Raw genomic sequence first — 17,359 nt, 5'->3', positions numbered from 1 at the left:
GAGCAGGTCGTCCCACCCCACTCCTCCGCTGCAGAGGAGGCTCCCGAAGTTGACAATGGCCAGGGCCTTGGCAGACAAGCCAGGCCAAAAGCCGTCATCATTTACCCCAGCTGCTTTAGAAAGGACATTGACCTTATCCTATGTGATGATCCCCTCAGCGTTATGCAGAATGATGGCTGAGTCGTGCAGGCGAGCTCTGAGATGGAGTCCGTGGTGTGGACAAGTGCAAGGATGGGCTGCCTGGAGTACTGCTAGTGCTGGATGCAGTGAGGGCCTGACCCCAACGCGGCCTCAGCTCAGAAGGGCAGAGCATCTTGGCGGCAGCTGGGAAAAGGCTAAATAAGCATTTTTTAAATTTGTAAATTGAGTAATTGGAGGAGATAATCCTTAAGGTTGTTCCCTTTTAAGACTTCACAGTTTTGTTCTTCTGCTGCCAAATGCCCTGTGGCAGTCTCTGTGCAGGACATGACGGGTCCTGAGGCCTGGTTCCTGCCATGCACATCAACGGGTAGGGTTTGGGTAGGTAGAGAAGGTGGAAAAGGGCATCAAGGACACAGTGGCCCAACTTGAGAGGACAAAAAAAAATGATCAATGACCTGGAGAAAAAGTGTAGTGAGTCTGGCTAGAGAAAAAATAACAACCAATCATATTAGAAAGCTGGTTAGACCAGGGGCTGTGGAGGACTCCAAATGTGAAGCAAAGACACTCATTTGGGAGTCATCAAGGGATATTGACAAAGGGAGCTCACGGTGACATCAAAAGACATCATCTAGGAAAAGTGATTGAGAATCACTGGCCCAACGTTGGCAAGGCCAAAATTGTTTAAAGTCGAGATCCTCATCAAAACCCATAATTCTAACATTCGGGAGGGGAGGAATTCACAAACACTGAGGCTGTGTCTGTTGCATAACACTGCATCAGAGAATAAAGGGCGTGTCCGGATAACTGAATTTTAATATGGATTATTTGCATGGATTCCAACTTACTTTTCAATTTAGGCAAAACAATTTACATATGTGGACTCAGTCTGAGTTTCATGTGTTCATTTGGTAAAACTTCACAGCAGCCGTTGGTCACTGAGAGCTAGTGCAACCCTATCCACTGGGCCTGCTCCTGTAATTAATGACACACACGGACCAAGTAGGAATGGTCTTTGAAGATATTGCAAAAGGATGACAGTCATAGGAGCTAGTCAGTCAAATGTGAGAAACTCAAATGTGTTTGGGATCATTTTAACCATTTTAAAAATACAGAAAGATGTTTGTTTGATTGTTTTCCTAGCCAATTGGCCTGCTGGCTTGCAAATAATATGTATAAATCTGTGTGTTTTCTTCCAGGGTCTTTCTTCCCTGATTTCAAGCCCTCTGAAACAGTTTTTAAAATAGTATTTTGGCTCGGATATCTAAACAGCTGCATCAACCCCATCATATACCCATGCTCCAGCCAAGAGTTCAAAAAGGCCTTTCAGAATGTCTTGAGAATCCAGTGTCTCCGCAGAAAGCAGTCTTCCAAACATGCCCTGGGCTACACCCTGCACCCGCCCAGCCAGGCCCTGGAAGGGCAGCACAAGGACATGGTGAGCATCCCCGTGGGATCAAGAGAGACCTTCTATAGGATCTCCAAGACGGATGGCGTTTGTGAATGGAAATTTTTCTCTTCCATGCCCCGTGGATCTGCCAGGATTACAGTGTCCAGAGACCAATCCTCCTGTACCACAGCCCGGGTGAGAAGTAAAAGCTTTTTGCAGGTCTGCTGCTGTGTAGGGCCCTCAACCCCCAGCCTTGACAAGAACCATCAAGTTCCAACCATTAAGGTCCACACCATCTCCCTCAGTGAAAACGGGGAGGAAGTCTAGGACAGGAAAGATGCAGAGGAAAGGGGAATAATCTTAGGTACCCATCCCACTTCCTTCTCAGAAGGCCAGCTCTTCTTGGAGGACAAGACAGGACCAATCAAAGAGGGGACCTGCTGGGAATGGGGTGGAGGGTAGACCCAACTCATCAGGCAGCGGGTAGGGCACAGGGAAGAGGGAGGGTGTCTCACAACCAACCAGTTCAGAATGATACAGAACAGCATTTCCCTGCAGCTAATGCTTTCTTGGTCACTCTGTGCCCGCTTCAACGAAAACCACCATGGGAAACAGAATTTCATGCACAATCCAAAAGACTATAAATATAGGATTATGATTTCATCATGAATATTTTGAGCACACACTCTAAGTTTGGAGCTATTTCTTGATGGAAGTGAGGGGATTTTATTTTCAGGCTAAACCTACTGACAGCCACATTTGACATTTATGGGGAGAGGGCCTAGAGAGGAAGAGCATTAAGATGGTGGCCGAGATCCAGACACATTATTTTTAGAGCAAGTTCTGAAACTCCACCCTTTCTGATACATCCAATTTCTCAGCTTGAGGGAAACTTAACAGTGAGGTTTACCTCTGACTGCACTTTGAATGGATGCTGCTCCTCATTTCCCAAAGATGAGAGTGAGGGGCACTCATGATGTGTCGGAATGTAATGTTCTCTATCCCTGGGTCAGGAGAGGGTTGAAAGAACCAACCAGGGTGGTATGGCTTTTCCCGAGAGAAGACAGTAGACCTGAGCATCATTCTTTCAATTTAACTACTAGAGAGAAAATCCATTAAACAGTTCCAAGATCAGGTGATGATAGGCTTTCTCTCTAATATCTTTAAAGATCAAGAGGTTGGTGTGGCTGTTAATTTCTTGCAAAGATAGAGGTTGTTCACTTACTGCACAGCCATTTCAACATGGCTTACAAAAGCCTTTCTTGACAAATCACTTACCTGTTTCAGAACTCTGTTATGAAAATCCAGAGCTTATAATATTTTGAAAGGCAAAAGATTGTCTCCCATTACTTCTTGTCTGCTTCACTATTGCATAATGAATGAGTTTCACCTGTGGCATGTTGGAATGAGCCTTATGATCCAAGTACATTATTCCTGAACTTTGAAAAATACTAATGCTTAGCTTCAGACAATACTGATGGATCACCAAAGAACTGTCTAAAGCAGGAGTTTGCAAACATTTTTTGATATAAGCCCATTTGTCCTGGAAAAAGATCCAGTAGTCAACTCAACTTCATCTACTCCTACTTTTCTGCAAGAACTTGGGGAACATGCTATATTTTGCTTTATGTATACCAAATTTTGGTAAACCATAATAACTCAGTACAGAACTTGCGTATCTCTTTTCTGAAATGCCTGGAACCAGAAGTGTTTCAGATTACAGATTTTTTCAAATTTTGAAATACTTGCATATACATAATCAAATATCTCTGGGATGGGACCCAAGTCTAAACACAAAACTCATTTATGTTTCATATACACCTCATATGCATAGCCTGAGGGTAATTTTATACAATATTTTTAATTGACTGTTTTTGACTACAACCCATAGACATGAGGTCAGGTGTGGAATTCCCCACCTGTGGCATCATGTCGGTGCTCAAACAATCTCAGATCTTAGAGCATTTCGGATTTCAGATTTTCGGATTAGGGCTGCTCAAGCTATAGATTACTAAGGATGAAGATGGTAACTATATGTAAAAATTAAAATATGGCTGTCTTTTCACAATAAGGATTTAAAATAGAATTTAAGTTTTTGGAATAATTCTCGACAACAATGAGTGGTCTAAAACTAAAGACCATTTGCCTGGCCTCTTCCCTCTATTAGGGTAATTTCCTCTAAAAAATTCAAAGCAGCTGTAACCTTCACAGCAAGAGTAGTGGTCTCAACATCTTTTTCTTCTTCTCTTGCAGCAAAATGATAATTTCCTTAAATCCTTCTTAAAACCAAATCTCTTTCTACATTGCAATGGAGGGTATGTTTGCATGTGGATTTGGGTTTTGTTATAGGTTGTATTTAGACCTGGAGTGTGACTGTTTTTTCAGCCTTTTTCTGAAGAGTGTCTTCTTACTGGCCAGATACATATTCAGCCTTATGTTCAGAACTTGGATTCTGGCACTAAGATGTTGGCCAGATTTTTAGACTCTTCTGTTCTCTCTCTGTGTCCCATAAGAGCTCTGCCAGATGTGGATGTCCTATTATAGAGGCAGGCATCTAGGAAGAACTTGAATATGCAAACCCTCGCTTCTCTTTGGTCTTGATAGGAAAGATCAGTTTCATTGTTGACAAGAGCTTGGTCCAGGATCTGAATAAGAAAATCACTTGCCCCACTCCCCCTTACAGGAAGAGCGTCCCAACAGGAAGAATGATTATCGTTTTTCTTTAACAAATTATGGTTCCAGGTTTGAGATGATCCTTTGAACACCTTTACAGACACATTTAAATTTTAGATATGGGAAAGCTTAGAAACACAGGAAATCTGGCACTAATGCCACATCTAATCAAAATAAACAACCAGAGAATCTTTCAGTCAACAGATTAAAACCATGACAATTGTATCCATGTAAAACTATCCGTAAATAATTGTCTGCTACACTCTTCTCCAGCCCCCTCTCTCCAGGGAGGTAAACTTTTAACATTTTTTTCCTTTCCCATAGCATGATACACCAAATTTACAAGAAATTGATAACGTCACCCAAAACTTAGTCAAAGTGGGGTAAACAATATATGAGTTGAATACTTTTTGCTCATTCCCCCTAAATCTCTGTACCTTTAAGCATGCCAAAAAATATCTAAAATTGTTGCAGTTTAACAAATGATTGTCATATTTATATTCACATGTTTACTGCTTCTATTTGGAGTTTGAGGAATTTACCCAGAGTAACGATGTCTTCTCTAATGTGTTATAAAAAGTAGTTGCTTTGGGATTGTCTAAACATCACAAAAATCAACGTGACATTATGGGATAGGGAAAATTTGAGTTTATTCTGACATTATGGGATAGGGAAAATTTGAGTTTATTCTACAACTTAAACTGCATGCATTAAGAGAGACCCTGAATCTCATTATTCAAAAATTTCCCCAGACTATGTCAAGGATTTCAGAAAAACATTTTACTCGTCAGTTTTCTTTCCTTTGCCTCTCATGTCTTATCCAAGAGGTCTTCTGCTTGTAGTCACATAGCATATCTAACATGCTCCAAAATATTCTAAAATAAATATTCCATGGTAGACAGTAGTGTTTGGGTAAGTAAATATTCTCTTAAGATTTTTGTTAGGTCCTACTGTGTGCCAGGCATCTGCATGGAATTTTGCACCCATTGCCTCTAAATTCCCTGGAAACTCTGCTACCCCTATTTTACAGATAAAAATCTGATCATTGTAAGAGGTTAAGGACTTGCCCAAGGCCAAGGGGGAACCATGATTTAAACCTGGGTCTCCCTATTCTCAACCTGCACATTTTCCATAGCCCCCCTTCCTCAAGAGAATGGGGGTAAACGTTTTCCCATTTGGATTGGGTGTGCTGAGGATGCCAAGCCATATCCAAACTTTTTAATGTTCTGTTTCCTTGGGATTTGCCTCCAAATTAACCATGACAAACATGCTGCCAAATCTCCAGCCCAGTCAAACCCAAGAGCAGGGCATCTGTGGAAGGGTTTGGTGTCTGCACTTCTAACTATCAGACTGCATCACATTTTTATGAGTTAATGGCCTGGAATGCGATTAAGGCCTTGCAAGGAGGACATACTATGGCACGCTGGGGGAAGATGGGCACAGAAGAGAATGCAGAAGGGACTACACTGGCCAAGAACAGTAAAATGCAGTTGCAGACAGGACACATACCGGGTGTTGTATTGAAGGTATTGATGGCCAGCCACAGTTCATAGAAACACTTTTGGGAAGTACAACCCTTTTAAAAATAAATGAAAACAAATACAACATAACTCACTCTCACTCACCTGTATTCCAACTTTTTTTTTGGTTGGACAGAGGGGAATGGATTGTAGATATTTCACCAAGAATTGCAGAGAGCATATCAAAGCATGTGAATTTTATGATGACACCGTGGAGAAAGGGTACAGAATGCTGATCTCCAGGTAGCTGGAGACCTAGGCAGTCTGCAAATGAGGAGTCAGCTGGAAGCTATGGCTATGTATTATGTGACATCACTTGTTCCTAATTTCTTTTCACAAGTGAAAACTGGATATCCCGACCTTCTGGCCCAGTAGGTTTCATGGTTAAGACCTGGGAGTGAGAACATTTCAGGAACTATTTGCTTGGGCGGGTAATTTTTCACTCTGATGACAGCTACTTAATCAGAGCTTGACAAACTTTCTCAATTGCTTCTGGGGCTGGTCTGCTCAGGCCCTTTGGCCAAAAAAGATGCTGCCTCTGTGTATGAATACTTATTGACTTAATTAAAGAAAGAGCTCTGCTCATCAGCAAAGGGCACTGAAGCAGATGGGAGGTAAACTCTCCGAGGAAAACTCTCCAAGGGAAAACCAAGTGAAAAGAAAGCAGAGGAGGCAAATATGGAGAATCAGAGGTATGCTTACCAGTTAGTCTGATTTTTCTTTACACTGCTAGGACTTTTAAACATGAAACCACCTGCGCACAGCTCCAGTGGAGCCCAGTTGGAACACTGTTTGCACCTGCTCCATATCTGCAGACTGTGCTGGGGAGCTGGGCTGAGCCGGGCTGCTGTGGTACCCACCATCTTCAGAAAGCAATGGCAGCTGTGGCCTCCTGGCCCTCCAGAACCCCTGGGAGCAGAATGAGTGGAGATGACCATTGTGGGGCTGGGCTGACAAAAGCAAGTAAGGATTTCAGCGGAGGACACCAGCCCTGCTCCCGTCAGCATTAGCTCATTCATGCTCCCCAGACGTAAATGTCATGGAGGAGGCGTTGAGAATGGACCTTATCTGCTCTATGCAGGAAATTGCCATTTCTGCTTTGCTGCTGCAATATCATTACTGGTTCTCCCACCTAAAAGGAAGGTTGTGGGGTTTGGGGGTGGAGGGATTTAGGAGCAGGAAGATTTACCATAGACATCACTCAAAGCAGGATGGTTGAGTCATGCCTTGCTGCAACTAATAAGCAAGGAACTGCCCGATAGATTGTGGCTGATTCATTTCAAAAGACAAAATAATTGCCTTTCCTTTTCGTGTGGCTCAGGACTTATTACTTTACTTTTTCTCCATATCATATTCAGTGGAGCCACGTTATAAGCTGGAAATGATTATTACTAAACTATAAAAACTACAGACTTAATTAGGCAGAAAATCTAAGAGCAAATGTACACTGTATTTGGAGAAAAAAAAATGATGGCACTGGCTTCTTCAAAAGCCTGGATCAGAGAGAAAGCTAAGACAGAAAATCCCAACTTGAGTTTAATATTTCTGTTCGTTTATATAGCACTCTATATTTGTCAAAGTAATTGTGCCTATCTTAAGTCATCCCTGTGCAGTAGAAGGAGAAGGAAGAGATTATTACCTACACTTTAGCATATAAAGAAAAGAGGAGGTGGGAGATTAAAGGGTTTCTTTGAATATCCCCAAATCCAGCCTCCGACTCCTTTTTCCATGACACCTCAATGTTTCCCAGGTCCACTGTGTTTCTCGACACTCTGACGTTCATATCTCACTCATTTGTCCCAGACCTATAATTCCAGCTCTATTGGCACTTTCTCTCCCGCCTTATCTCTGCCATGGCTGGGCAGCATGCCACTGTTCTACGGGCCGAGGGCATATTTGTCTATGCTTCTGTCATTGACTGACAGACAAACACATGTGATTCTATTCTTTCTCCCTAGATGGCAGCAGCAGAGCCAAGGAAATAGGCAGGGCAGGAGGCTCTTGGTTTGCTCCACAGGGTGACATGTAAGGCAGTGATTGTCGCCTTAATGTCCTCAGGAACGTAGAGGTCCCAAAGGGAGTTTGGAGAATAATTCTTTTCCCGGTCAGCCTGTGGGTCATTGCATACCCACTGGTCATCAGCAGCAGCAAACAACCTCTCCTGCACCCCGCCCTGCACTTGGCATGAAAAATACAGAGAGGCACAGAGAGTCCCCAGCTTACCAGCTAGATGGAGTTCAGGTTCATCTGTTTCAAAGTCAAGAATGCATTTTTCCAAGAGGCATTGTTATAAATGGGGGAGGGGGAGGATGTTCCCAGATGAACCAAAAAATAAAATCTATTTAATATACATTAGGAGTTTGCAAACCTTTTCTGTATGTGACTAGATAGTAAATATTTTAGGCATTGTGGGGTCATACAGTCTCTATCACACATTCTTATTTGTTTTGACTTTTTGCGGGGAGGGGGACAATCCTCTAAAATGTAAAAACCCTTTTTCTCTCAAACAAAACAAAACAAACAAAAAAACAGGCTGCAGGCCAGAGTGAGCTCATGGGCCGTAATTTGCCATCATGATCTATGCCGTTACTAGCTACCAGTGTAGCACAGATGATGCTAAACAATGGGTTTCAGTGTTCAACATACAAATATTTTTCATATGCCATTGACACAACTCCACTTGGCTAAATTCATGTTCTCAACCTGCATGAGTCGTTGGACAAAGTGACAAGTCCATATTCAGAGTGGCCTCACTCCATGAATTGTTGTGACCTTCCAAGCAGGTATCAGGATAAGAGGTGAGCGTCTGCCACCCCCACTGCTGTTGTCTGTAGAGCAGAAAGGTCCACTGGAGCCCAGGGAGCCTCAACATCATTCAGCTCCTCACCTCATCAGGGAAACCCCCACAGCACAATCTGGCTGACCCTAAGAGTAGCAACAATAAATACACACCTCCTGACCAAAGCCAACCTGAAATTCCTCCCTGACCCTTGGGACCTGCCCAAGTGGAAGTCCCCAGAGGACCCCAAGAGAATTTCAGGGCCACACTTGGCTCCTTGGGAAGGCCTCCTGGACATGGCACCCCACACCAGGGCATTTGAGGGCCTGCCTGGAGCTCACCAAGAAGAGCCATGGGGTTCAGAAAGCATGCTGGGTATGAGCGGCATTTCCAAACGACAGATAGGATGCAGAATTTCTCTCCTCCTTTTTCTCTTCCTTCTCCTCCTCCTCCTCCTTCTCCTCCTCCTCTACTTCTTTCTTCTTTTCTTATTTTTCCTTTTCCTTTGACTAACTGGAATAGAAATGATATTACTATGGGGAAGCATATTTAGCCCTCCTCTGGGAATACCAGATTCATGTTTCCCTGAGCTGACACACTTGTTGAAGGGACCTCTTGTTCCTTCCTCTCTCCAGTCCTGATGGGCCATGAGGAAGAGAAAGACTCTCCCGATCAGAAACAAGGTGCAGTTCCTGCAGCCGAGGGCATGGTGTTCACAGTGTTGAGAGAGGAGGCTCCACAGCAGAGCTCTAAGATGGTGCATGGATGGTGGTGGGTGCAGAACTGATATGGAAGAACCTGGAAATACTGAGGCCATTAAGTAATCTGCCACCTTTGGCTGATGCTTCGTGGCAGCTTTCCCTCCCTTCCCTTCTTCGTCCCCGTTTGGTCCTGGTCCTGTGCCCTTTCATCTTTCCCATCTCCTTTCCTGATCCCATCCTCTCCATAATTCCACTCTCCCCTTCTTGCTAAACTTACAAACAGTGAAAGAAGCTGGGGTGGGTGCCCTTGCTCCAGAGGGTGCCATTTCCCATGGAATCTATGTTCCATGCATAGCTCTGGGTGACGAGATGGGGCTGCCCTCAGCAACTCCATCTTCTTCCCAGGTCAGCCTGATTCTGTGAGCTCCAGGCCCACAGCTTCCAGAGAGCCCAGAACAGGAGACAGTGCCAGGAGGATGAGAACATTCTGAAGGCCCCCAAGGACTTTTACCCTCTGCTTATAGTGCTGCCTTTCTGTTCTTACACAATTACTTCCAAGTGAAAGGTACAAACAATGTGCAGCCACATTTTAGAAAAGAGCTGGTGGTCAGAGTGGGTGGCTGCAGTATTTCTATGAGCCTCCCTGGTGTGCACCTCTTACCACTCTCTGATGGTTCAAAAGTCTCTACTGAGCCCAGCAAAGTCACCTTCTCTTTCTCTTCTTCTGCATCTTCTGTCTCTTGCCCTTATTGTTCCTTTCTTGTTGACTTTCCCTCTTAGGAGTGCCTGAGGGCCTTCGAGGCCTTGATTAATCCCATAAAGTAAACCTGGTTTTATGTTAGCATTGAGTAATGCTTAACCCATCGGAATGTATACCCTAAGCAAAACTGTGAACCAGGCAAAGGGTGTTCTTCCTCTTCTGGCACTCTGCTCTTTGTCCCTGTCCGCAGCAGCCCATCTGCTACTGGAACTTGTTCACAGAGTCCTTCTGCCAACTCATCATATTCTTGTTCCAGGAACTTTTCTGCTTTAAGTAAAGGATCTTCTCCCAACCAGTATGCTCCTGCATTTGCAGATACAGCACAGCTCCATGCATTTGTAGCCCCGCCATATTAGTGTCCTAGCCAATCATAACAAATGGGGTGGCTTCAACAACAGAAATGCATTGCCTCACCATTCTGGAGGTTGGAAAGTCCAAGATTAAGGCATTGGCTGGTTGTTTCCTGTGAGGCATCTCTCCTTGACTTGTAGATAGGTATCTTCTCCCTGTGTCTTCACACGGTCTTTCCTCTGTTCATTTCTCTGTCGCAATTTCTTCTTCTTTTAAGGACACCTGTTTTATTGGATTAGGGTCCACCCTCATCACCTTATTTAACCACACCATGCCTTAAAAGGCACTATCGCCGAATACAGTCACATTCTGAGGTCTTGGGGACTTCAACATATGAATCTGTGGGAGACTCATTTGAGCCCACAAGGACTCCCTCCTCACTCTCTCATTTCTGCCCATACAAAATGTTATCCATAATTCTTTTCCCAGATTAGAAGTTTAAATTCGGTCCTTTCTGATCATCCCAATTTCTCTCCAAGTTCTTACAGCAATTGTCTGTAGAATGTATTTGGCAACTAATTCTGTACTCTATTGTAATTTTTCTGTTGTTTTTAAAAGTCTATATCTATTTAAAGTATTTTAAAGGGTACCTTGTATATACTGTACTTATATAAGTTCTGTCTTCTCAACTAGAGGAGAACTCCTGGATGGCAGTAATGGTCTGTCACTTAGCATGCCCATGACAGTACTACAGCCTCTAAGCAGGCATGGAGAGAGGGGTGCACAGCAGAACCAGTAATAAGATCCAACCACTAGTTACAGATAGCAGCTGGGAGTCCAGTCCCCAGGGACCTGGAAACATCAGAAGATCCACCCAGAAAGGCTCAACTTGATGACCCTGAGGATTCTAAGGGACAGTAAGATCCCAGTTAGGGGTGCAGAGCACAGCAGTGGGGAACCCCAGGTCAGCAGTGGGGAATCACAGCCATCTCGAGTCAGGTGGGCATATGCTTACCCAGCGACATCTGCATCTGAGGAAGCAGAGCCCCATCACTAAATAGGACAGACCCTAGACTCCGAGAGGAGGGTGACGCAGAACAAGATGGGATAAGAACCAACAGCAGAGCCCAATCTTGGGAACTGGGGCATTGAGGACCACATGAGAGCCCTGTGATCACCCTGGGGTGCCCGTGCCAGTGATAGGTGGGTTAAGGGTATGTCAGTGCTGTCTGCCCTGTATCATGACTGGCTTGAAAAATGGGTGCCAAGGAGCCTCATGTAGTTTTCCTCTACTCTTCTCATAGCCTAAGAAAGACAGAAAAGAGGAAAGGAAGCTGCACTGTTTGGATTTGATATGAGGATGTAGACAGCCAGGCCCTGCTAAAAGCTCTCTTAATTTCGACCTTCCGAAGACCACCTCTCACTCTTAAAGCCTAAGCCTTCATGAGCGCAATGAGATGGTCCTGCTGCCCTGCTGCCCACTCTGCCTGGTCTCAGGGCATCCTGGGCTGCACGTCTTGTGCCTCTTGAAAAATCCCATGCCATTTCCACTTAATCACCCAACCCAAAACCCTTGTATTGCCTCACAGTGTTCCCTGACAGACACAGAGTGATATATTCTCTTCTGTCCTGGTTCCTGCTGAGAAGCGATGAGCACTTATCCTCATTTGGAAGAATCAGGACTGTTCTAACTGCATAGCACCTACTGTTGTGTTTTCTGGGCAAGACACCATGCCGCTCTGGCCTCCTATCCACCTCCTTCCTCCCTGGGGACTCTCAGGTTGCAAGTATATCTGGTTCCACAATATCAATCACATCAGAACACCCTTGCTGTCTAGAGTCACGTGATGCACCAGCTTCAGTCCAATCTAGAAATGACAGGGGGAAAATCACATCAAAAGGCAAAGCCTACAAAAGTATTCGGTCTATTCAAGCCCAAAAGCCATCCAAAACCAAGTTCAAATAAGTGTAGCAATGGCTTATTGATTTATCTTTAAAAATTGCGTTTCTTCCCCTCCCTTGTCTTCATTCCTGTTGCTAAATGCAGCCTTATCTTTCTTAATGAAAAGAGTTCGGCTAATTGAAGTCTCAAGGGATGGGAGGGCTGTAGCCCATTAATCAAAAGTTGAGCATCGGGCAGAGTACTTCGTGCCCCACAGTGCCTCCCCAAGTCAGTCCTGGAGTCATAACAGAGGTGACGGTTGTTGTAAAGAGCAGAGAAGGAGGAGACCTTGAAGAATGCGGTGCTGAATGAGCAGCTTGAATCTACAAATAAGGATGCCCAAATTCAATCTGACAAGTAGGAAGGCTATTAAAAAGTACTTCTGTGAAGTATTTTGAAGATCAAAGCAAGCAAATATTACAAATATTTAAATAACAATCTATTGCTAGTTTTCTACATACTTAAAAAAAAGAGTCATACTTTTATTGGGAAGTAATTGAATAAAAACTGAGGTCCCTTGCTTGCTCTCATCTCCATTCCCAGCAGCTTTTCTGGCCCCGTCTTCCTCTTCTGAACACCATATGCAACCCTGATACCTAAACTTCAACAAGTGAGAGCTGACATTTGTGCAACAGAAATTCTGCCTCAGCATTTAAAGCTGAATCAAAAACACATGCTTTCTTCATCAGATGTGAGGGAAAACAAACTATTTTTATCTCTGGGTATAACAAGTCACAAGCAATTCACTCTCTGTATTAACACAGAAACTTTTTTTTTTTTTTTTTTTTTTTTTAATTTTTTTTTTTTTTTATTATACTTTAGGGTTTTAGGGTACATGTGCACAATGTGCAGGTTTGTTACATATGTATCCATGTTAACACAGAAACTTAACCCAGTATTCCTGACAAAGAAATCATTTTGCTCCCTGTAATGCATCCATGATGATTTATACAAAGATAAAGCTTAAATAGTAAAAATTGTATTTTCAGAGTATCCACTACATGCCAAGCTTTTTGCACATGATATGGTAAGGTATGAGATTTCATAGTCACATTACAAAAAAAAATTTTCCCAGAGAATAAATACAACATTATGGGTATGAGAAGAGGAAAGTAAGTCAAGTCTGCAGGGAGTTTTGAAAAATAGAAAGACTGGAAAGAGCTGCACTCTCTTGTATGTCCTCCTGGTGTTCTCCTGTGCTCATCTCTTAGCTTGCTAAATGTGACCTTCCCAACTCCACCCCAAGGCCCATGCTAGGAAGGGCACTGGAAGGACCTGGAAAATGGTGTTGAGAGAAGACCGATCATGGACTGGGAGCCACCAGCCTGGGCTTCACTGCAGTTCCCGTCTCTGTACCTATTTAAGTGGCCCTAAACAAATCACGTGACCTCTCTTGATCCATTTTCCTCACCTGTGAAATGGGATTAGCAGATACAATTGTGTACATTAAATGCCTTACGAGCTGATAAAGCTATAAAATCATAGTAGGCCCCCTATAAATGCTAGCACTCTTTTCCCATCTTCATTTCCCCTCTCAAATGCTATCTAAATAAGACGCAACTATAAATTAGATCACCTTTAAAGTATCTTCAAGCATTGAAAGTGCCATGTGCAGGAAGAGAGAAAATAAGTCCTTCACTTTCCTTTGCTCTTTATCTCACTTCAGGTTTACATTTCCAGGAGCTGGTCATCCCCACCCGAAGATATTCATTTCTCTGTAATTAGAAAGCAGGTCACAAAGCACCTGCTGCACCGCGGCTCGGGTCCTGTCGTTCCTACATTCAAGGTGCTAGGCACCAAATCCCAACTCTCAGTTATTCCCCACACCACACAGTTTTCTTTGGGTTGGAAATATCCCCACCTGGAAAAGTTGTCTTAGCTTTTAAAAATCAGGCAAACTACACTACTTTGAAGATTTCCACCAAGCTCTCTGAATTGTAGACAGCCCAGAACAAGAGTATCCAAGGCTGGTGTTTGTCATCTTCCTCACATTTGCTACTTGCTCAGCAATAGAAAGTATTTTAACTTATCGTAGTTGTCCTATGAAAGATGCTACATAAAATGCAGTCACTATAGAAAAGGTGTGAGTATCTGCCTGTGTGTGTGTGCATGCGTGTGCTTATATAAATGATGTTATGGGAAAGAGAAGTAGTTTTGACCACTGGAAAACAGTACAGCATTTGAAGCAAAACTAAGATGTAACATCATCTATGGAAATACGGGATGAACACCTCTTGGCTTGGGTAACTATTGGAAGTAAATGTTTACAAGCCAAAACCACAAATTCCCAATCATGAACAGAAGTCGTTTTGACTTCACTGCAAATTGAAGATCACTATAATACCCCCAAAGGTTGGCTTTCACATCATCCAAGGGTCACATCTCATGCTACATTGAAGCATATGAAAGAGTGTCTCCTTGTGTTACAAACCTGATGGAGCAGAGGTGGGGGGTGGGGGAAATGGAAGCAAAAGGGACAGACTTGAAGCTGTACTTCCAGACTCTCATGGAAGCTCCAGGTCACAATCTTAGTTCTAATTTCAGGTTCTGCCAATCGAGTCTAGACATTTCTGGGGCACCATTTAAGTGGTCTCCTGCAGCCTTCTAGGCAGGTGGCTTCACAGGGAAGTCCACACTGCAAGCTCAGCTCACCACGACTCAGGCTGATGGGGTAGTCAGCCATGCTCGGAGGCTGAATTTGGCAGGGACTTGCTGCCATCTCCCTGCCAAATGGTCTCTCGTGACTCAGAATCTCAAACTTGTTTTAAAGAGAGGAAAAAAGTCACTTTCGGGGATGAGGTTCTTGGCCCAACTCTGCTTTATATAAACACAGTCTATGGCTATTTCAGTCTTCTGGATTTTGAGAAGCAGCTGCAAGGATGAACAGATTGGTGTTGGCCCAAATTAAAAAGAAGAGCGTTCAGTTCCTTCAGTGTTTGGAGAAAGAAGACCAAAAGCATCATCTCACAGGGAGCAGAATGTGACCAGCCTGGCTAATGAGGAAATTAGAGGGATCCTCAATTTGAGAACCCGCTCTACTGAAGTCTGAACTTGGAAAAATGGACACATTGGGTTTGGAGTAAGAATTCTTACTCTACAAAAGGATAAAATTGTGATCACATTGATGCATGATGCCTAGGATATTAAAAATGCATGATTAATTAAATGTTAGTCTACCTTGTGTTTTAAAGGGACACACACCCATGACATGAAGCCAGCTTCCCGTCCACGACTGTTGTCCTTACTGCCCAAGGAAGGGGAGCATGAAACCCACCACTGGTCCTGCGACCTACTGTCTTTGGAATCCACCCCAGGAGCCCAGGAGCCCAGGAGCCTTGCCTGACACATGGATTTACTTCTTTATCAAGCATCCATCTGACTAAGGCACAAATCCAACATATTACTGTTACTGATGCAGGAAAAACAGTAACTTAAGGAATGATCATGAATGCAAAGGGAAAGAGGAAAAGAGCCTTCAGGGACAAATAGCTCGATTTTTTGTAAATCAGTTTCACACAACCTCCCTCCCCCGTTTCATTCTTTAAAGTTCATTGAGAATCATCAGCCATGTGTAGGGTGTGAGGAATTCCATAAGGCACCCCAGTTTCTTCAATAAGTAAATGGCATTTTAAAAAGGGGAACTTTTATGGGTTAAAATATTCTTAAGAGATGTATTCATCAAGTATACTGTACAAGCCTTGTTCATTTAGATCTTTACTGAAACAAAGTGTAAAAAGATATTTTTGAAGTAATCGGAGAAAATTAAGCATAGGCTGGGTCCTATTAGAAGTTAGATAATTAGATCGTTACTTTAAATTTTCTTGGATGTGATAACGGCATTGTCCTTAACTGGTAAGTGCATATCGAAGTACGTTTACAATTTGCTTTAAAGTTTCATTGCCAAAAGTGGGGAAGCAAGTGTGATAGATGAAATAAGAATGGCAGGCAAGGCCACACGCCATTCTTCCATGTTTGTGCATGTTTGAAATTTTTCAGAATAAAATATTTTAAAAGAAAAAAAGTTAGGCACATTTAACTTGTAAAAGTTAGTGTCCCTCAAATTCTAGAACATTCATAGACATGAAAATCACGCTGCAAAACAAAATCCCCTTCGTTCAAAGACAGCTGCTGTTGCACTCTCTGCTCTCTCATTTCTTTATTCACTCTATAATATTCAGTGTGGGCTGACTGTGCTCCAGCGCTAAGTCCAGGGGGTGGAGAATAAGAGGGCAGAGACATAGTCCTTGCCCTCCAAGCACCTGTGATGGTGATACAGTGCCATGGGAGCTTGGTGAAAGGCCTCAGCCGGCTGCAGAGTTAGGCTTATCAAAAGTGGTGATCTCTACGGTGAATCCTGGAGGACACAATGGGGTGGGGAACAGAAACAGTTGTTTCAGGCAAAGAAGGGAGGAATCTGTGCCAAGGCCCAGGGGCTGGTGAACCTCGGGCGTGTGCTGGGGGTGCTGCCTCCTCCCAAGTATCGGGCACAGGGAAGTCAGTCTCGCTTATTATGGTGGACACTTGGCTCTACAAACCCCCATTGCCCAAGTCCCCACAGGCAAACCACACAACTGCTCTTCTTCTCACTTTTTTTTTTAAGCCAAGAAAGAATTCACTGAAACAGCCAGTCAGGGATGAGTCCAAGGCTTTCCTGACAGAGTGACCATGTTTGGCTTGGCTGAAAATCACAAAGCCTTGGTTTCCCAGTTGTCTGATTCTCTTTGTTCTCAAGGCTTACTGCAGCATTACAGTGGGATGGCTAAACAAAAAAAAAAGGAGGTCTATTTCTTTCTCTTCATACAAATAAATATTTGCTCAAGAATGGAAGTGCCTAATTCTTAAGAATAACCAAATGCTTTGGACGTCTTAACAAGCAAATCATGTACAAAGCAATTCAGTGTTCCTACTAATTGAGAAATTGTTTTTAGCAAGAAGATGTTATGCAGCATGTTTTTAAAAAACAAGTTTTTCCAACAACAACAACAAAAAAAAAAAAACAGAAAATATCTGAATCACTGTAATATCCCCAAAGGCTGGCTTTCACACCATCCAAGGGTCACATCTCATGCTACATCGAAGTGTATGAAAGAGTGTCTGCTTGTGTTACAAACCTGATGGAGCAGAGGTGGGGCAGGGGGGAAATGAAAGCAAAAAGAACAGACTTG

At 43.4% G+C, this 17,359-nt stretch overlaps 1 protein-coding gene across 3 annotated transcripts in view; it reads left to right on the top strand.

Moving 5' to 3' along the window:
• The window catches only part of ADRA1A (adrenoceptor alpha 1A), a 109,094-nt gene extending 92,125 nt beyond the window's left edge, over positions 1 to 16,969 (top strand). For 2 of the 3 annotated variants that reach the window (XM_012508355.2, XM_030817000.1), the window contains exon 3: positions 1,338 to 3,359. In XM_012508355.2, coding sequence (XP_012363809.1) covers positions 1,338 to 1,855 — 518 coding nt within the window. In that variant the 3' untranslated portion in view covers positions 1,856 to 3,359. Of the gene's footprint in view, positions 1 to 1,337; positions 3,360 to 15,366 lie in introns of those variants that run through there. The other variant, XM_030817001.1, reaches the window with a different exon arrangement.
• Positions 16,970 to 17,359: the final 390 nt, after the last annotated feature.

Source organism: Nomascus leucogenys, chromosome 8 (assembly GCF_006542625.1).
Source record: "Nomascus leucogenys isolate Asia chromosome 8, Asia_NLE_v1, whole genome shotgun sequence".
NCBI lineage: Eukaryota > Metazoa > Chordata > Mammalia > Primates > Hylobatidae > Nomascus > Nomascus leucogenys.
Note: the sequence above shows the minus strand (reverse complement) of the source record. Positions and strands in the feature narration are given on the sequence as shown.